At 37.6% G+C, this 22,085-nt stretch overlaps 1 protein-coding gene across 1 annotated transcript in view; it reads left to right on the top strand.

Moving 5' to 3' along the window:
* LOC137617732 (uncharacterized) overlaps nt 1-22,085 on the top strand; it is a 361,612-nt gene that overhangs the window by 286,723 nt on the left and 52,804 nt on the right. The window contains exon 8 of the mRNA XM_068347729.1: nt 19,767-19,901. Within this exon, the coding sequence (XP_068203830.1) occupies nt 19,767-19,901 (135 nt within the window). The remainder of the gene's footprint in view (nt 1-19,766; nt 19,902-22,085) is intronic.

Genomic DNA, 22,085 nt, shown 5'->3' with positions numbered 1-22,085 from the left:
TGATTTTAGTTTTGCTTTTGAACTTGTTAATCACGAGAACGTTGTTTTTAAACTTTAACTGATGGGAGTAGGTGTGTTATATCTTAGCACCATTATTGAATTTTCAAGTAATAGATTATAGATTACTGTAGTTGTTGATGGGCACCATAGAGACTAAATGAAAGTAATATCTGGTGTATCTCATGGTGGATTGGCCCATGAAAACAAGCATGTTACATATGCAGATGATGCTACTCTTTTCGCATCAATTTCATCTTCTGAATGTATACGTATGGTGGCTGAATCCTTTATTAGAGATCTAGCTAATATTTGTGCATCGTGCATATTATGGGGGATGAAGTTGAACCTTAACAAAAATATGATTGTAAGTAGGCCAAGGATAATAACTCCTCAATATCCAGATTTTTGCATTGATAATATCTTTTTAACTATATACACTTCTAAGTGTGATCTTTATTGCAAATTTACTATTGAGTAACACATTCGGTCTTTTTCTTCTTCAATTGAAATAAAAAAAAATATGCATTGATAAAATATTTTGAGATTTTTTTTAATCAATCTATCATAAATAAATGTTTTAATTCTTTCATTCTACCATGTTTTGAATATTGTTCGCCTTTCTGTTATTCAGCTGTTGAATCTCATCCTTTTTTTTTTTTTTTTTTTTTTTTTTTTTTTTTTTTTTTTTTTTTTTTTTTTTAGAACAAAACCTTGCGCCCTATTAAATTCCTTGTCCTTGATCTGGATATTAGTCTCTGGTACTGTCTTTCAGTTAAGACTTCCCATAATTCTGACCATCCTCTGCATTCAGATCTTCTTAGACTACTATCATGTACTTAGTACTAGTGATACTGTCAATTCTAACAGCCTTACTTTCTCCATCATAAAGTTCAGCACTACAAAGTATTTTAAAAAGTTCATTCCAGCTGTGACCAGGTTGTGGAATGATCTTCCTAACTATACTCAATATTTTTAATGAGGCGCATTTGCAATGACTCGCAGCGGTGCCCTTTCAGGTCGGAAAAGTTTCCTGATCGCTGATTGGTTGGACGAGATAATTCTAACCACTCAGATAGCAGGAAACTTTACCGACCTAAAGGGGCACCCCTGCGAGTCGGTGCAAATTGCCTCGCTAAAAAGAATTGACTATAGGTAGTTGAACCGCTTGAACTTAAGAAATTCAAAATCGTTTACATTGTTGACATGAGTCTCATTTTATATATGAATTCTCTATTTAACAGTGTTATTAACATTATTGTGTTTTATATTTATTTTATTTTGGGTTATTCGTTCCTTCTCTGTTTCATTTCTGCACTATGCTACTTTCCCTGTTGGAGCTCTTGGGTTTGTAGCAATCTGCTTTTCCGGTTACGGTTGTAGCCTGGCTGATAATAATGATAAAAAGAACAATGATACAGAATAGGTGGATCGAAAATAGTGTTTCGAAGGTAAGGACTAATAGACGGTATAACGAGGAGCTACAGAAGCCATTCTACTTTTCCAATTAGATTTGTAGCTTAGTTATTAAAAAGGACAGTGATACGGAATAGGTGGATCGAAAAGGAGTTTCGAAAGTGGGGACGAATAGACAGTGTGACGAGGTGCTACAGGAACCATTCTGCTTTTCAAATTAGGGTTGTAGCTTAGCTATTAAAAAGGACAGTGATGCAGGATAGGTGAATAGAAAAGGAGTGTTGAAAGGGAGAACAAATAGGCAATGAGACGAGAAGTACAGAAGCCATTCTGCTTTTCAAATTAGGGTTGTAGCTTAGCTATTAAAAAGGACAGTGATACAGGATAGGTGAATTGAAAAGGAGTGTTGAAAGGGAGAACAAATAGGCAATGAGACGAGAAGTACAGAAGCCATTCTGCTTTTCAAATTAGGGTTGTAGCTTAGCTATTAAAAAGGACAGTGATACAGGATAGGTGAATTGAAAAGGAGTGTTGAAAGGGAGAACGAATAGGCAATGAGACGAGAAGTACAGAAGCCATTCTGCTTTTCTAATTAGGGTTGTAGCTTAGCTATTAAAAAGGACAGTGATACAGGATAGGTGAATTGAAAAGGAGTGTTGAAAGGGAGAACAAATAGGCAATGAGACGAGAAGTACAGAAGCCATTCTGCTTTTCAAATTAGGGTTGTAGCTTAGCTATTAAAAAGGACAGTGATACAGGATAGGTGAATTGAAAAGGAGTGTTGAAAGGGAGAACGAATAGGCAATGAGACGAGAAGTACAGAAGCCATTCTGCTTTTCTAATTAGGGTTGTATCTTAGCTATTAAAAAGGACAGTGATACAGGATAGGTGAATTGAAAAGGAGTGTTGAAAGGGAGAACAAATAGGCAATGAGACGAGAAGTACAGAAGCCATTTTGCTCTTCCAATTATGGTTGTAGCTTAGCTATTAAAAAGGAAAGTGATACAGAATAGGTGGATCGAATAGGAGTTTCGAAAGTGCGGACGAATAAACAGTCTAATGACGAAGTACAGAAGCCCCTCTGCTTTTCCAATTAGGGTTGTAACTTAGCTAGTAAGAATGATAAAAAGGATAATCATACAGAATAGGTGGATCAAAACAGAGTTTCGAAGGTAAGGACTAATAGGCAATGACACGAGAACTACGGAAACCAATTGGATTTCAGAATTTTTGCAGGGAGGAAGATATTCTAATTCGCAGGTAGGAAGAGATTCTAATTTAAAGGTAAGAAGATATTCTAATTTGCAGGTAAGAAGAGATTCTAATTCGCATGTGAGAAGATATTCTAATTTGCAGGTAAGAAGAGATTCTAATTCGCATGTGAGAAGATATTCTAATTTGCAGGTAAGAAGAGATTCTAATTCGCAGGTAGGGAGAGATTCTAATTCCCTTGTAGGAAGAGATTCTAATTTACAGGTAGGAAGAGATTTTAATTCGCAGGTAGAAAGAGAATCTAGTTCGCAGGTAGGAAGAGGTTCCAATTCGCAGGTAGGAAGAGATTCTAATTCGCAGGTAGAAACAGATTCTAATTCGCTGGTAAGAAGAGATTCTAATTCGCAGGTAGAAACAGATTCTAATTCGCAGGTAGGAAGAGATTCTAATTCGCAGGTAGAAACAGATTCTAATTCGCAGGTAGGAAGAGATTCTAATTCGCAGGTAGAAACAGATTCTAATTCGCAGGTAGGAAGAGATTCTAATTCGCAGGTAGAAACAGATTCTAATTCGCAGGTAGGAAGAGATTCTAATTCGCAGGTAGAAACAGATTCTAATTCGCTGGTAAGAAGAGATTCTAATTCGCAGGTAGAAACAGATTCTAATTCGCAGGTAGGAAGAGATTCTAATTCGCAGGTAGAAACAGATTCTAATTTGCAGGTAGGAAGAGATTCTAATTCGCAGGTAGAAACAGATTCTAATTCGCAGGTAGGAAGAGATTCTAATTCGCAGGTAGAAACAGATTCTAATTCGCAGGTAGGAAGAGATTCTAATTCGCAGGTAGAAACAGATTCTAATTCGCAGGTAGGAAGAGATTCTAATTCGCAGGTAGAAACAGATTCTAATTCGCTGGTAAGAAGAGATTCTAATTCGCAGGTAGAAACAGATTCTAATTCGCAGGTAGGAAGAGATTCTAATTCGCAGGTAGAAACAGATTCTAATTCGCAGGTAGGAAGAGATTCTAATTCGCAGGTAGAAACAGATTCTAATTCGCTGGTAAGAAGAGATTCTAATTCGCAGGTAGAAACAGATTCTAATTCGCAGGTAGGAAGAGATTCTAATTCGCAGGTAGAAACAGATTCTAATTCGCTGGTAGAAACAGATTCTAATTCGCAGGTAGAAACAGATTCTAATTCGCAGGTAGGAAGAGATTCTAATTCGCAGGTAGAAACAGATTCTAATTCGCTGGTAGAAACAGATTCTAATTCGCAGGTAGAAACAGATTCTAATTCGCAGGTAGGAAGAGATTCTAATTCGCAGGTAGAAACAGATTCTAATTCGCAGGTAGGAAGAGATTCTAATTCGCAGGTAGAAACAGATTCTAATTCGCAGGTAGGAAGAGATTCTAATTCGCAGGTAGGAAGAGATTCTAATTCGCAGGTTAAAACAGATTCTAATTCGCTGGTAAGAAGAGATTCTAATTCGCAGGTAGAAACAGATTCTAATTCGCAGGTAGGAAGAGATTCTAATTCGCAGGTAGAAACAGATTCTAATTCGCAGGTAGGAAGAGATTCTAATTCGCAGGTAGAAAGAGAATCTAATTCGCAGGTAGGAAGAGATTCCAATTTGCAGGTAGAAAGAGATTCTAATTTGCAGGTAGGAAGAGATTCTAATTCGCAGGTAGGAAGAGATTCTAATTCGCAGGTAGGAAGAGATTCTAATTCGCAGGTAGAAAGAGATTCTAATTTGCAGGTAGGAAGAGATTCTAATTCGCAGGTAGGAAGAGATTCTAATTCGCAGGTAGAAAGAGATTCTAATTTGCAGGTAGGAAGAGATTCTAATTTGCAGGTAGGAAGAGATTCTAATTCGCAGGTAGAAAGAGATTCTAATTCGCAGGTAGGAAGAGATTCCAATTTGCAGGTAGAAAGAGATTCTAATTTGCAGGTAGGAAGAGATTCTAATTCGCAGGTAGAAAGAGAATCTAATTCGCAGGTAGGAAGAGATTCCAATTTGCAGGTAGAAAGAGATTCTAATTTGCAGGTAGGAAGAGATTCTAATTCGCAGGTAGGAAGAGATTCTAATTCGCAGGTGAGAAGAGATTCTAATTCACAGGTAGAAACAGATTCTAATTCGCAGGTAGAAAGAGATTCTAATTCGCAGGTAGGAAGAGATTTTAATTTACAGGTAGAAACAGATTCTAATTCGCAGGTAGAAAGAGATTCTAATTCGCAGGTGAGAAGAGAATCTAATTCGCAGGTAGAAAGAGATTCTAATTCGCAGGTGAGAAGAGAATCTAATTCGCAGGAAGAAAGAGATTCTAATTCGCAGGTGAGAAGAGAATCTAATTCGCAGGTAGAAAGAGATTCTAATTCGCAGGTAGGAAGAGAATCTAATTCCCAGGTAGGAAGAGATTCTAATTTACAGGTAGAAAGAGAATCTAATTCGCAGGTAGGAAGAGATTCTAATTCCCAGGTAGGAAGAGATTCTAATTTACAGGTAGAAAGAGAATCTAATTCGCAGGTAGGAAGAGAATCTAATTCCCAGGTAGGAAAAGATTCTAATTTACAGGTAGAAAGAGAATCTATTTCCCAGGTAGGAAGAGATTCTAATTTACAGGTAGAAAGAGAATCTAATTCGCAGGTAGGAAGAGAATCTAATTCCCAGGTAGGAAAAGATTCTAATTTACAGGTAGAAAGAGAATCTATTTCCCAGGTAGGAAGAGATTCTAATTTACAGGTAGAAAGAGAATCTAATTCGCAGGTAGGAAGAGATTCTAATTCGCAGGTAGGAAGAGATTGTAATTCGCAGGTAGGAAGAATCTATTCGCAGGTAGGAAACTAATTCGGAGGTAAGAAGAGATTATAATTCGCAGGTAGAAACAGACTCTAATTCGCAGGTAGGAAGAGGTTCTAATTCCCAGGTAAGAAGAGATTCTAATTTACTGGTAAGAAGAGAATGTAATTCGCAGGTAGAAAGAGATTCTAATTCGCAGGTAGAAAGAGATTCTAATTCGCAGGTAGAAAGAGATTCTAATTCGCAGGTAGGAAGAGATTCTAATTCGCAGGTAGGAAGAGATTCTAATTCGCAGGTAGAAAGAGATTCTAATTCGCAGGTAGAAAGAGATTCTAATTCGCAGGTAGTCAGAGATTGTAATTCGCAGGTAGAAAGAGATTCTAATTCGCAGGTAGAAAGAGATTCTAATTCGCAGGTAGAAAGAGATTCTAATTCGCAGGTAGAAAGAGATTCTAATTCGCAGGTAGAAAGAGATTCTAATTCGCAGGTAGTCAGAGATTGTAATTCGCAGGTAGAAAGAGATTCTAATTCGCAGGTAGAAAGAGATTCTAATTCGCAGGTAGAAAGAGATTCTAATTCGCAGGTAGAAAGAGATTCTAATTCGCAGGTAGGAAGAGATTCTAATTCGCAGGTAGTCAGAGATTGTAATTCGCAGGTAGGAAGAGATTCTAATTCGCAGGTAGTCAGAGATTGTAATTCGCAGGTAGGAAGAGATTCTAATTCGCAGGTAGAAAGAGATTCTAATTCGCAGGTAGAAAGAGATTCTAATTCGCAGGTAGAAAGAGATTCTAATTCGCAGGTAGTCAGAGATTGTAATTCGCAGGTAGAAAGAGATTCTAATTCGCAGGTAGAAAGAGATTCTAATTCGCAGGTAGGAAGAGATTCTAATTCGCAGGTAGGAAGAGATTGTAATTCGCAGGTAGGAAGAGATTCTAATTCGCAGGTAGGAAGAGATTCTAATTCGCAGGTAGGAAGAGATTCTAATTCGCAGGTAGGAAGAGATTCTAATTCGCAGGTAGGAAGAGATTCTAATTCGCAGGTAGGAAGAGATTCTAATTCGCAGGTAGGAAGAGATTCTAATTCGCAGGTAGGAAGAGATTCTAATTCGCAGGTAGGAAGAGATTCTAATTCGCAGGTAGGAAGAGATTCTAATTCGCAGGTAGGAAGAGATTCTAATTCGCAGGTAGGAAGAGATTCTAATTCGCAGGTAGAAAGAGATTCTAATTCGCAGGTAGAAAGAGATTCTAATTCGCAGGTAGAAAGAGATTCTAATTCGCAGGTAGGAAGAGATTCTAATTCGCAGGTAGAAAGAGATTCTAATTCGCAGGTAGAAAGAGATTCTAATTCGCAGGTAGAAAGAGATTCTAATTCGCAGGTAGGAAGAGATTCTAATTCGCAGGTAGGAAGAGATTCTAATTCGCAGGTAGAAAGAGATTCTAATTCGCAGGTAGGAAGAGATTCTAATTCGCAGGTAGGAAGAGATTCTAATTCGCAGGTAGAAAGAGATTCTAATTCGCAGGTAGAAAGAGATTCTAATTCGCAGGTAGGAAGAGATTCTAATTCGCAGGTAGAAAGAGATTCTAATTCGCAGGTAGGAAGAGATTCTAATTCGCAGGTAGGAAGAGATTCTAATTCGCAGGTAGGAAGAGATTCTAATTCGCAGGTAGGAAGAGATTCTAATTCGCAGGTAGGAAGAGATTCTAATTCGCAGGTAGGAAGAGATTCTAATTCGCAGGTAGGAAGAGATTCTAATTCGCAGGTAGGAAGAGATTCTAATTCGCTGGTAGGAAGAGATTCTAATTCGCAGGTAGGAAGAGATTCTAATTCGCAGGTAGGAAGAGATTCTAATTCGCAGGTAGGAAGAGATTCTAATTCGCAGGTAGAAAGAGATTGTAATTCGCAGGTAGGAAGAGATTCTAATTCGCAGGTAGGAAGAGATTCTAATTCGCAGGTAGAAAGAGATTCTAATTCGCAGGTAGAAAGAGATTCTAATTCGCAGGTAGGAAGAGATTCTAATTCGCAGGTAGAAAGAGATTCTAATTCGCAGGTAGAAAGAGATTCTAATTCGCAGGTAGGAAGAGATTCTAATTCGCAGGTAGAAAGAGATTCTAATTCGCTGGTAGGAAGAGATTCTAATTCGCAGGTAGAAAGAGATTCTAATTCGCAGGTAGGAAGAGATTCTAATTCGCAGGTAGAAAGAGATTCTAATTCGCAGGTAGGAAGAGATTCTAATTCGCAGGTAGGAAGAGATTCTAATTCGCAGGTAGTCAGAGATTGTAATTCGCAGGTAGAAAGAGATTCTAATTCGCAGGTAGTCAGAGATTGTAATTCGCAGGTAGAAAGAGATTCTAATTCGCAGGTAGTCAGAGATTGTAATTCGCAGGTAGAAAGAGATTCTAATTCGCAGGTAGTCAGAGATTGTAATTCGCAGGTAGAAAGAGATTCTAATTCGCAGGTAGTCAGAGATTCTAATTCGCAGGTAGAAAGAGATTGTAATTCGCAGGTAGGAAGAGATTCTAATTCGCAGGTAGAAAGAGATTCTAATTCGCAGGTAGGAAGAGATTCTAATTCGCAGGTAGGAAGAGATTCTAATTCGCAGGTAGGAAGAGATTCTAATTCGCAGGTAGGAAGAGATTCTAATTCGCAGGTAGAAAGAGATTCTAATTCGCAGGTAGAAAGAGATTCTAATTCGCAGGTAGAAAGAGATTCTAATTCGCAGGTAGAAAGAGATTCTAATTCGCAGGTAGAAAGAGATTCTAATTCGCAGGTAGAAAGAGATTCTAATTCGCAGGTAGTCAGAGATTGTAATTCGCAGGTAGAAAGAGATTCTAATTCGCAGGGATTCTAATTCGCAGGTAGGAAGAGATTCTAATTCGCAGGGATTCTAATTCGCAGGTAGGAAGAGATTCTAATTCGCAGGTAGGAAGAGATTCTAATTCGCAGGTAGGAAGAGATTCTAATTCGCAGGTAGGAAGAGATTCTAATTCGCAGGTAGAAAGAGATTCTAATTCGCAGGTAGGAAGAGATTCTAATTCGCAGGTAGGAAGAGATTCTAATTCGCAGGTAGAAAGAGATTCTAATTCGCAGGTAGAAAGAGATTCTAATTCGCAGGTAGGAAGAGATTCTAATTCGCAGGTAGGAAGAGATTCTAATTCGCAGGTAGAAAGAGATTCTAATTCGCAGGTAGAAAGAGATTCTAATTCGCAGGTAGGAAGAGATTCTAATTCGCAGGTAGGAAGAGATTCTAATTCGCAGGTAGAAAGAGATTCTAATTCGCAGGTAGGAAGAGATTCTAATTCGCAGGTAGGAAGAGATTCTAATTCGCAGGTAGGAAGAGATTCTAATTCGCAGGTAGGAAGAGATTCTAATTCGCAGGTAGAAAGAGATTCTAATTCGCAGGTAGGAAGAGATTCTAATTCGCAGGTAGGAAGAGATTCTAATTCGCGGGTAGAAAGAGATTCTAATTCGCAGGTAGTCAGAGATTGTAATTCGCGGGTAGGAATAGATTTTAATTCGCAGGTAGGAAGAGATTCTAATTCGCAGGTAGAAACAGATTCTAATTCGCAGGTAGAAAGAGATTCTAATTCGCAGGTAGTCAGAGATTGTAATTCGCGGGTAGGAAGAGATTTTAATTCGCAGGTAGGAAGAGATTCTAATTCGCAGGTAGAAACAGATTCTAATTCGCAGGTAGAAAGAGATTCTAATTCGCAGGTAGGAAGAGATTCTAATTCGCAGGTAGGAAGAGATTCTAATTCGCAGGTAGAAAGAGATTCTAATTCGCAGGTAGGAAGAGATTCTAATTCGCAGGTAGGAAGAGATTCTAATTCGCAGGTAGAAAGAGATTCTAATTCGCAGGTAGGAAGAGATTCTAATTCGCAGGTAGAAAGAGATTCTAATTCGCTGGTAGGAAGAGATTCTAATTCGCAGGTAGGAAGAGATTCTAATTCGCAGGTAGAAAGAGATTCTAATTCGCTGGTAGTCAGAGATTGTAATTCGCGGGTAGAAACAGATTCTAATTCGCTGGTAAGAAGAGATTCTAATTCGCAGGTAGGAAGAGATTCTAATTCGCAGGTAGAAAGAGATTCTAATTCGCAGGTAGGAAGAGATTCTAATTCGCAGGTAGAAAGAGATTCTAATTCGCTGGTAGGAAGAGATTCTAATTCGCAGGTAGGAAGAGATTCTAATTCGCAGGTAGAAAGAGATTCTAATTCGCAGGTAGTCAGAGATTGTAATTCGCGGGTAGAAACAGATTCTAATTCGCTGGTAAGAAGAGATTCTAATTCGCAGGTAGAAAGAGATTCTAATTCGCAGGTAGTCAGAGATTGTAATTCGCGGGTAGGAAGAGATTTTAATTCGCAGGTAGGAAGAGATTCTAATTCGCAGGTAGAAACAGATTCTAATTCGCAGGTAGAAAGAGATTCTAATTCGCAGGTAGTCAGAGATTGTAATTCGCGGGTAGGAAGAGATTTTAATTCGCAGGTAGGAAGAGATTCTAATTCGCAGGTAGAAACAGATTCTAATTCGCAGGTAGAAAGAGATTCTAATTCGCAGGTAGGAAGAGATTCTAATTCGCAGGTAGGAAGAGATTCTAATTCGCAGGTAGAAAGAGATTCTAATTCGCAGGTAGGAAGAGATTCTAATTCGCAGGTAGGAAGAGATTCTAATTCGCAGGTAGAAAGAGATTCTAATTCGCAGGTAGGAAGAGATTCTAATTCGCAGGTAGAAAGAGATTCTAATTCGCTGGTAGGAAGAGATTCTAATTCGCAGGTAGGAAGAGATTCTAATTCGCAGGTAGAAAGAGATTCTAATTCGCAGGTAGTCAGAGATTGTAATTCGCGGGTAGAAACAGATTCTAATTCGCTGGTAAGAAGAGATTCTAATTCGCAGGTAGGAAGAGATTCTAATTCGCAGGTAGAAAGAGATTCTAATTCGCAGGTAGGAAGAGATTCTAATTCGCAGGTAGAAAGAGATTCTAATTCGCAGGTAGGAAGAGATTCTAATTCGCAGGTAGGAAGAGATTCTAATTCGCAGGTAGAAAGAGATTCTAATTCGCAGGTAGGAAGAGATTCTAATTCGCAGGTAGGAAGAGATTCTAATTCGCAGGTAGAAAGAGATTCTAATTCGCAGGTAGAAAGAGATTCTAATTCGCAGGTAGAAAGAGATTCTAATTCGCAGGTAGAAAGAGATTCTAATTCGCAGGTAGGAAGAGATTCTAATTCGCAGGTAGGAAGAGATTCTAATTCGCAGGTAGGAAGAGATTCTAATTCGCAGGTAGGAAGAGATTCTAATTCGCAGGTAGGAAGAGATTCTAATTCGCAGGTAGGAAGAGATTCTAATTCGCAGGTAGGAAGAGATTCTAATTCGCAGGTAGAAAGAGATTCTAATTCGCAGGTAGAAAGAGATTCTAATTCGCACGTAGAAAGAGATTCTAATTCGCAGGTAGGAAGAGATTCTAATTCGCAGGTAGGAAGAGATTCTAATTCGCAGGTAGAAAGAGATTCTAATTCGCAGGTAGAAAGAGATTCTAATTCGCAGGTAGAAAGAGATTCTAATTCGCAGGTAGAAAGAGATTCTAATTCGCAGGTAGGAAGAGATTCTAATTCGCAGGTAGGAAGAGATTCTAATTCGCAGGTAGGAAGAGATTCTAATTCGCAGGTAGGAAGAGATTCTAATTCGCAGGTAGGAAGAGATTCTAATTCGCAGGTAGGAAGAGATTCTAATTCGCAGGTAGAAAGAGATTCTAATTCGCAGGTAGAAAGAGATTCTAATTCGCAGGTAGAAAGAGATTCTAATTCGCAGGTAGGAAGAGATTCTAATTCGCAGGTAGGAAGAGATTCTAATTCGCAGGTAGGAAGAGATTCTAATTCGCAGGTAGGAAGAGATTCTAATTCGCAGGTAGAAAGAGATTCTAATTCGCAGGTAGAAAGAGATTCTAATTCGCAGGTAGAAAGAGATTCTAATTCGCAGGTAGAAAGAGATTCTAATTCGCAGGTAGGAAGAGATTCTAATTCGCAGGTAGGAAGAGATTCTAATTCGCAGGTAGGAAGAGATTCTAATTCGCAGGTAGGAAGAGATTCTAATTCGCAGGTAGGAAGAGATTCTAATTCGCAGGTAGAAAGAGATTCTAATTCGCAGGTAGAAAGAGATTCTAATTCGCAGGTAGAAAGAGATTCTAATTCGCAGGTAGAAAGAGATTCTAATTCGCAGGTAGGAAGAGATTCTAATTCGCAGGTAGGAAGAGATTCTAATTCGCAGGTAGGAAGAGATTCTAATTCGCGGGTAGGAAGAGATTTTAATTCGCAGGTAGAAAGAGATTGTAATTCGTTGAGTCTTTATGCAAACCGGAACAGCAGATGTACCAAATGTACACCAATACAAACACCGTATAAAAAACCCTGATTAATTAATGGATGGGTGGATTGATGACTTACAATTAGAGAGCGTAAAGAAATGCGATCACGAGCTTTGTAATTACCTAGTGGAGAGATTCAGTCAATAAAGAGCAGCTTAATAGCATCGAGCTTCCAGTGGGAAGGATTGCATATTCATCGCCGTTGGGTGGAGAAAGAAGATAGTTGATGAATTTGGTTGTTTTCTTTTGTGAGTTATTGCTTAAGCCTACGGAGTTGGAAGGAGGTTATGTTCCCCCCTCCTATATGTGTGTGTATTTGTGTGTGAATAGCTTCCTGGCCACAATTTTAATCGCAGCGTAATGAAACTTGCAGGTATTAATTGTTATGTAAGAAACTGGTAATGAATAAATTTTGAAAGGTCAAGGTTAAAGGTCAAGGCCACGGTCAAGCAAAAAGTCTAGTTCATGTAAGCGGCCATATGTTTGGACGTTGTTGTTGGAAGGAGATTATGTTTTCGCCCTTTTTTGTTTGTGTGTGTTTGTTTGTGAACTGCTTCTTAGTTACAATTTTAATCGTAGAGTAATGAAACTTGCAGGGATTAAATGTCATGTAAAAATCTGGAAGCGATTAAATTTTGGAAAGTCAAGGTCAAGGTCACGGTCAACCAAAATGTCCTGTTCTCGTAATCAGCCGTGAGTTTGGACATAGTTGTTGGAAGGAGGTTATGTTTTCGTCCCTGTTTGTGTGTGTTTGTGAACAGCTTCCTGGCCGCAATTTTAATCGTAGAATAATGAATCTTACAAGGATTAACTGTTATGTAAGAAGCTGGTAATGATTAAATTTTGAAAGGTCAAGGTCACGGTCAAGCAAAATGTCCATTTCACGTAATCAGCCATAAGGTTGGACATCGTTGTGACTGAGACTTCAAACTTGGTTCATATTTGAGTGAATGAAAATCCACGCCAATAAATACATGTTAAGGTCAAAGGTCAAGGTCGAGCAAAAGGTAAAAAAATAAGCTGCCTTGGCAGAGATCTGCACTCTACTGAGTGCCCCTCTAGTTTGTTAATGTTAGAGTATTATTATTATTATTATTATTATCATTAGCTAAGCTACAACCCTAGCTGGAAAAGCAGGATGCTATAAGCCCAAGGGCTCCAGCGGGGGAAAAATAGTCTAGTGGGGAAAGGAAGTAAAAAAACAAATGAACAACAAGAGGAGTAATGAACAATTGATATAAGATATTTAAAGAACAGTAACAACGGTAAAATAGATCCGTCATATATAAACTATAAACAATGTCAGTCTGTTCAACATAAAAACATTCGATGCCATTATCAACAGTACAACAATACATCAACAGTATTTATTATGTGTATGTACTTTCATTCAATATATAGGAGCGTCTTTGTAAAGGCATTTATACATTTTATTAAATTTATTATTTTTCCACTCGCAAGGATTTTACCTTACTGTGGTGAAAGGGTTTGCGTATCGTCATGATCAGAAAAGCTGGACTAGTCAGAGTCACCCATACTAGGTTGGTTTGCTGTGATCAATGTGACGAAAATTTCCCACCATCAGCACTCCGCATTGGCCAGCTTGCTGATGAAGAATGACCAAAACCCTGAGATGAATTCATATCTGAGGCCTTTGTTCTGCAGTGGCCTAGAAACAGCTGCATTTGTTGCTGTGTTTGTTGTTGTTGCTGCTGTAGTGAAAGCATCTGCGTACCAATATATTTTAGTGAAAGGAATAGAACTATGAGGGATTCTCCTCTCTCTCTCTCTCTCTCTCTCTCTCTCTCTCTCTCTCTCTCTCTCTCTCTCTCTCTCTCATTACAATTTTCCTAGTTATCACCATATCTCTCTCTCTCTCTCTCTCTCTCTCTCTCTCTCTCTCTCTCTCTCTCTCTCATTACAATGGTCCTAGTTATCACCATCTCTCTCTCTCTCTCTCTCTCTCTCTCTCTCTCTCTCTCTCTCTCTCTCTCTCATTACAATGGTCCTAGTTATCACCATCTCTCTCTCTCTCGCTCTCTCTCTCTCTCTCTCTCTCTCTCTCTCTCTCTCTCTCATTACAATTGTCCTAGTTATCACCATCTCTCTCTCTCTCTCTCTCTCTCTCTCTCTCTCTCATTACAATTGTCCTAGTTATCACCATCTCTCTCTCTCTCTCTCTCTCTCTCTCTCTCTATCTCTCATTACAATTTTCCTAGTTATCACCATATCTCTCTCTCTCTCTCTCTCTCTCTCTCTCTCTCTCTCTCTCTCATTACAATTTTCCTAGTTATCACCATATCTCTCTCTCTCTCTCTCTCTCTCTCTCTCTCTCTCTCATTACAATGGTCCTAGTTATCACCATCTCTCTCTCTCTCTCTCTCTCTCTCTCTCTCTCTCTCTCTCTCATTACAATGGTCCTAGTTATCACCATCTCTCTCTCTCTCTCTCTCTCTCTCTCTCTCTCTCTCTTTCTCTCTCATTACAATTTTCCTAGTTATCACCATATCTCTCTCTCTCTCTGTCTCTCTCTCTCTCTCTCTCTCTCTCTCTCATTACAATGGTCCTAGTTATCACCATCTCTCTCTCTCTCTCTCTCTCTCTCTCTCTCTCTCTCTCTCTCTCATTACAATGGTCCTAGTTATCACCATCTCTCTCTCTCTCTCTCTCTCTCTCTCTCTCATTACAATTTTCCTAGTTATCACCATATCTCTCTCTCTCTCTCTCTCTCTCTCTCTCTCTCTCTCATTACAATGGTCCTAGTTATCACCATCTCTCTCTCTCTCTCTCTCTCTCTCTCTCTCTCATTACAATGGTCCTAGTTATCACCATCTCTCTCTCTCTCTCTCTCTCTCTCTCTCTCATTACAATTGTCCTAGTTATCACCATCTCTCTCCCTCTCTCTCTCTCTCTCTCTCTCTCTCTCTCTCTCTCATTACAATTGTCCTAGTTATCACCATCTCTCTCTCTCTCTTTCTCTCTCTCTCTCTCTCTCTCTCTCTCTCTCTCTCTCTGACAATAGCACTGTCTGGCCTCGACCGAACAGATTTATCTAAAATTTACACCAGCGCCTCATTCAAGGCGATGTGACGCGAGGGCCGAAGCTCGGCCAACAACCAATGCCGCCATCAAAAAACCGTGACCAGAATAAAGCCGAGGTGTAAAAATCTGAGGAATCAGAAAACCCGACAAATGCAACAGGTTTTCGAAACCTCTCGGCTGGAAAGCTTCGAAACCGGGGGAGGTTTTGGGACGATAGGGGATAGTACGCAGGTTTTCGGATGCTGTTTGAAGATGGGTTGAGAGAGATGTTGGGTGTTACGAATACTTTTGTGATGTTTTTCGTTTGCTTTGTGTACTGATCAGTAATTGTTTACTTCCTTTTTTTACATTTTTTTTCTAAAAATCAGTTTTTAATGATTTTTTAAATTCGAATGTTTATATTTTTTGAGTACTTACCGTGATTTTTAGGTAAATCTTATTTTTACCGTAACCTATATATCTGTATTTCACGTTTGTAATTTTTTTTATTTTTTTTTTTTTGCGTTTGCGTTGACTACTTAACGTTGTTTATTTACTTAATTTTCTTTAATTTTAAATTTTGTACAATTTGTTTCCTTTTTTGTTTAAGTACGCATATTCATATGTATTGAATACTGTGACCTTTACGTAAATATTGATTTTACTGTATTTTATATATTTGTATTTTTATGTAATTAGTTTTATATATTGGATGGTTATTCATTTGCATAATCTTAGATTGATGATAATTAAGAACAGTTGCAGGAAACATATTTCAAACGAAGTGTAAACCGTAAGCTGAACTTTTATTTACATGCGAAAGCCTTTTGTGAAGGCTACGCAATGCTTTTAACAAGCCCAGACAAGCAGAATAAAAACAAATCTGAAGGAAAAAAAAAAGAAAACCAAAGATTTAGTCCCTTTGGAAGCGATGCATAGTTTGTAAGCAAATACCTACTTAAATGTGGGTTATTATCCCGTAGAGTTTAATGTAAGTTTATGTGGTAGTTTTGACCGTATATACGTAAATGTGGGTTGTTTTCCCGTAGAGTATAATGTAAGTATATAGTAGCAGTTTTGACAAGACATACTTAAATGTGGGTTGAATTCCCGTAGAGTTTATTTATCGCATTTTAAAGTCCTTTTTTGTTGGTTAAATGACGTCATGACTACAAAGGTAATTAACATTGATGTTAAAACGTTATACATGGCAATGTGTTGGCACAAAATATAAGATGAAAATTAAATTGTATAACATCCTAAATAGTTAAATTATTAGTAAAGATTTGAATATAAAAAGAGGAGAATTTTATTACGAATTTTATTACGAATTTTATTACTTAATAATATATAATAGAGGGTTCTTATTACCTATTAGGAGGCATACTGAAGATGTATTGTAGGAGACTCTTATAGGTTGTGCTTTTTATTAGTCACAGATACAGATTCATATATAATTTCTGGAAGTAAAAAGGTTTTAAGATATATGAGAACTATAATCAAGAAAAAGACAACACTTAGGGTTGTGGTGGCCTATGTGGTAACGTCCCTGACTGGTGATCGACCGACTTGGTTCGAGTCCCGTTCAAACTAATTAGTTCCTTTGATCGCTGCAACCTCACCATACTTGTGTGCTAAGGATGGGGCTTTTGGGAGAGCGTATAGGTCTATGTGCTGAGTCATCAGCAGCCATTACCGGGCCCTTCTTGGTCCTAGCTTGGGTGGAGAGGGGCTTGGGCGCTGATCATATGCATATATGGTCAGTCTCTAGGGCATTGTCCAACTTGATAGGGCAATGTCACTGTCACTTTCTTCTCCCATTCATGGGAGGCCTTTAAACATTAAGGTAATAAATAAATGAACATGTAAATTACTCTATATAAGATTGTCTCAAAACAAGAACAAGGAATAAAAAGTTATATAAAAATCAATTACACAAACCATAGATTTTACGTACAAAGAAAGAAATTCGGTCTATACCGACCAGACAATTGGTATTCGTTCTTTTGATATTTTTAGTTAATAAACATGAGCTTTCAATTACTATGAGCTAAGGAAGAGGGATTATGGGGTTGTTATAAATCAACCTTATGAGTCATCAACGGCCACTTGTCTGGCCCTCCGTGGTCATAGCTTAGCTGGAGATCTTCTTTTAAAACATTGAGTGACATCTCTTTTCCTATCCCTTGCCTCTGAGATCATGAGTAACATTTAAAACCATTAAAATTTCATATGAATAGGATAAAAGTAGTAACTCGTTTGTGAAATCAGTATATATTTCTTTTCTATATAGCTTTTCTGAACAGAAGTTTCAGGAAAGAAAATGATGGGTTTGTGGTGGCCTAATGGAAACGTCCATGCCTGGTGATCAGCTGGAATAGTGTTCGAGTCACGCTCAAGCTCAATAGTTTGTTGTAGTGTCTGTAACCTCACCATCCTTATGAGCTAAGGATGAGGGGTTTGAGGAGCCTATATATCTATCTGCTGAGTCATCATTAGCAATTGCCTGGCCCTCCCTGGTCCTAGCTTGTATGGAAAGGGGTCTTGGGCACTGATTATATGTATATATGGTCAGTCTGTATGACATTGTTACTGTCCCTTGCATCTGCAATTCATACGTGGCCTTTAAACATTAAACATCTAATGCAAGCATCATGTCAATAATTGAAAGGACCATTAGACAAAGGCATCTCTGTTCGAATGTTCATTAGATGAAGGTCAAATTGATAACGACCATTTGCTGTTTGCAATCATCTCGTAATTGCAATAACAACGAATCTCGTTCATTAAGATTACTGTATTATTGTTGGCATAATTTACATGACTGGAGCACTTCAATGCAGAAGCAGTATTTCATGGATGCCAGAGGATAGATAATAGTTATTTTTTAATCAAGAACCTTCATATGCATACATTGGAGTCAATGGCCTTAGATGTCAGGATACCAGATAACTCCAAATTAATCAATCATACATATAACAACAAATACAGCAACAACAACAAATGCAGCCATTTCTAGTCCACTGCAGGACAAAGGCCTCAAACATTTCAAATGTCTGGGGTTTGGACAGTTTTCATCACCACGCTGGCCAGTGTGGATTCGTGATGGTGGATGGTTTGCGTCAGATTCCTTATAGCAAACCAACCTAGTATGGATGGCCCTGACTATAGTCCATTTCTTTTAACAAGGCAGATTTGCACCGACTCGCAGCGGTGCCCTTTTAGCTCAGAAAAGTTTCCTGATCGCTGATTGGTTAGAATTATTTTCTCCAACCAATCAGCGATCAGGAAACTTTTCCGAGCTAAAAGGGCACCCGTGCGAGCCGGTGCAAATCTGCCTCACTAAAAAAAATTGACTAGTATAGCTTTGCTGATCATAGCGAGACACGCAAACCCTTTCACCAAGTTAAGATATCCCCATTCAGAAAAGGCATGGGATACCTAACATACCTTTAAAAAGTTTAATATGGGGTTGTATCCCAAACCTCAGAGTAATGAACAGTAATTTTAAACTGGCTCCCATTTGCTTCCAGGGAATAATGCAATTGCATTGCATTGCATAAGCTTCTTATTAGATTGCAAGTCTTCAACATCGCTTGCAAGGAGCATTCGTCAGAACTCAGTTATACGGTTTGAAGTGGATATTTTCCTCCACTCTTACAAATTAACTCACCAAGTATGGTTTAGCTTATATATATATATATATATATCCCTTTTTGAGTGGGAATACCTTAACATGGAGAAAAGGCTTGTGTATACTAGGTTGGTTTCCTGTGAATTATCAGGCAAAATTCTTCCACCATCACTTATCTGCAGTGGCCAGTGTGGTGATGAAAACTGGCCAAACCCTAGACATGAATAAGGACTTTTTTGAGGCCTTTGTCTTGCACTGGACTAGAAACGGCTGCATTTGTTGTTGTTGTGCTAGTGCGTGTATATATATATATATATATATATATATATACAGTATATATAGTTAGTTTGTTTATATATACAGTATACTCTCTCTCTCTCTCTCTCTCTCTCTCTCTCTCTCTCTCTCCTCTCTTTCTCTCTGTCTCTTTCTCTCTCACACACATATATTTATATACATATATATATAATGTGTGTGTGTATATATATATACATACATACATACATATACATACATGAGTGTGTGTATACTGTATATATAAACAAACTATAGATATACATACATCCTAATTATTAATGTATTTACTTTTCATATTAGGGATTTGATATTGGTCAGGATATGAACTTGGCAAGATATGAATAATGGCACCTTACGACTGAAATCGTATTTAGACAATCATAAATGAATATAGATTGTTTATTTTTCTATTTTGATATATGCTATGATTTGTAGATGACAAAATAAATAAGTTATCTCAGTCATAAATGTTTATTTATTATATACATATACTCTATATGTTGAAATATTTATTTTCATAGATTCACATGAATCCTTAATGAAAAACAAATGATTAGATAAGAAATATGTGATTTGATGAAATTTATGAAATTTTGGTTTTATGGCAAAATACTGGGCAGGGGAAACCTTTCCTCTTCAGTATTTTTAGATATAAGACTTTACACATAAAAAAAAAAACTATTTATTTGCACGGAATACAAAATTATTAGAATTATTGATATTAAGATTATTTTCATTATTATTATTATTATTAATATTATTATTATTATTATTATTTTTTTTTTTATTATTACTAAAATTCGATTAGATATTAATATGTATCCCAAATACACAAAACGTATTTTCATCTATCAAGCAATTAATAATTTTTTTACTATTTCTTCCAGGCTGGTGGCATTATTATTATTATTATTATTATTATTATTATTATTATTATTATTATTATTATTATTGTTAAATTTTGATTAGATGATATGTGTCCCAAATACTCAAAACATATCACTATCCTTCACGCAATTAACCACTATCTTCTATATCCCCCAGGCTGGTGAAGAATATGGTCCTGGAGACATACGACAATTCAGGTCATTTCGACATCACCTTCATAACATTCGTGTGGGTGGCCTTCTTCCCTACGGTGTCCACTCCTGCCCTCTTCGCCGCCTGGAGGATGTCCAGGTTAGTGTGTGTGTGTGTGTGTGAGAGAGAGAGAGAGAGAGAGAGAGAGAGAGAGAGAGAGAGAGAGAATAGAGGATATTTTGTCGTATAAAAAGAGGAATATGAGCATTTTTAAGATATTTGAAGTAGAATACCGAGAAAGTAAGATTCTTCCTTGACTTCATCATGGACTGTTCTTATCTTGATACCAAATTTATATTTTTAACCCAATTCAATTGCACCTTTCAAGATTAATCTCATTGTATGGTCTAATTTTAATTTTATTTTATTGATTTAAAATTTTTATGAGTTATAAATTTTAATAATTTCGGTTACATTTTTCATCGTGCATAGTGCCCAGTAAGGAAGCGAGTGATTATTCTGATACTTTTCATCAATCGAATATATTCTTTTTTGCACTTTTTTATGGCCTTTATTTTATCTTGTGATATACGAGTAAAAGAAGTGGTGTTTTTTTTTTTGGTATGGGGGGGTGGGTGCTTTTCCAGCCACTTTTGATCCTGACAGGTTTTTGTGCAAGAAAAAGTGTTCTTGTGGAACATTTAAATGCTAGTAAATAGATACGTGTTCTTGTGCAACTTCCGTTGCACTTTTTTTGTAATTGGTGCCACTAAATGAGCAATTGTTCTTGTGGCACTTATCAGGCATATTAATTTTTTGAGGGGTCTGTAAGGCAAAATTAAGTTTTTGGCACATCCCTGCTCTTTTATATCAAGAGTGATGTCAGTAAAGGAACAAGTGATATTGCGGTACTTCCAGCTAGGAAAATAGCCATTTTGCTTTTGGAGCTTTCAATGAACTCTTTATCGTCGGTAGTGCCAGCAAGGGAACGTTTGTTCTGGTGGTATCTTACATCTTGTTACGTCCCCATTGCGAGCAAAAGGGGTCTTGTGGTACTTCCAGCCCTTTTCATGGAATGTTGTGCCAATAAAAGAATGGTCAGTTCTGGTGAAACTTTCTTGGAACTTGTCCTTTTTGGATGGTACAAGAAGTGGCTTAAGGTTACTTGTGGTTATATCCATTTTGGGTTATGGCCTGCAACCCAAGATGGTTGTTTCTGGAACTAGACAAGAAGCAAGTGTGCCTGATGCCTGCAGATAAAAAAGAGAACTATCTTATAAGATCAGTTTTCTCATATCTTTTGAATAATTCCCACAGGAGATTAATAAACACTCAGATATTTTATGCCTCTATTAACTGCTAAGTCAAGAATTAACTTCTTGTTTATAAAAGTTTCTCACTACAACTGGGTGGCTAGCACAGTAGCACACTGACAGCTCTGGATACAGTGTATCAATCAGTTTTATGGAATGCACGTCTGTACTTTGAATAAGCTGGTATACACAAAACTCCACCCCACACATATATATGTATATATATATACAGTATATATATATATATATATATATATATATATATATATATACATTGTTAGAAAAAAACGATAAATTTAATGGGAATATTCCGTAAAGATAAACTGTTCTCAACCGTATTTCATTAAAATACAGGCGCCCGTAATTTTACCTTACTTTTTTATTATGTTTTACTGGTTGCTGACCGTAATATCACTCCTTTACGTCAATATATCCGTTTCTAAAACGGTAAAAATCCTGGGAAAATTTTTTTCTAGACATTTACCGTTTTTAATGCAAATATTTAACAGTGTATGTACTGTATGTATGTAAATCTCTGTGTGTATATATTTATACATACATACAGCACTACAACACTCTTTCTAAGAGAGATCATAGAAAAAAGGTAATTCACCGTGAATTTACCTTCTACCCGGAAGGATTTTACTGGGGGAAAAAATTCAGGTGAAAAAGTTTCTCTTTCCCTCTCTCCCTCTCTGGCCCACGAAATCATCGGGCTGAAATACCAAGGCGGTTTTGAAGGGAAGAAAGGAGGCTTAGAGATTCACCTGTCCACGAATTTTATCTATATTCGCTGGTTTCTCTTTTGCGACTATTTCAAATAGATGTTTGAGGGGAAATATCCTCGGATGGGATTTTTATTTTCTGTACGCGCGCTCCTTCGCTCGCGCGCGCGTAACAATCTGATTCTCGGGGCGGGGGGGGGGGGGGGGGGTGATTTGTATTGGCATGGCTTATCCCGTCTGCAGAGCGGGGCCGGCGAAAGTTTTATTTATCCCTTTTATGTTTGTTTGTTTGTTTAGAACTTAAG

Source organism: Palaemon carinicauda, chromosome 23 (genome assembly GCF_036898095.1).
Source record: "Palaemon carinicauda isolate YSFRI2023 chromosome 23, ASM3689809v2, whole genome shotgun sequence".
In the NCBI taxonomy this organism is placed as follows: domain Eukaryota; kingdom Metazoa; phylum Arthropoda; class Malacostraca; order Decapoda; family Palaemonidae; genus Palaemon; species Palaemon carinicauda.
Note: the sequence above shows the minus strand (reverse complement) of the source record. Positions and strands in the feature narration are given on the sequence as shown.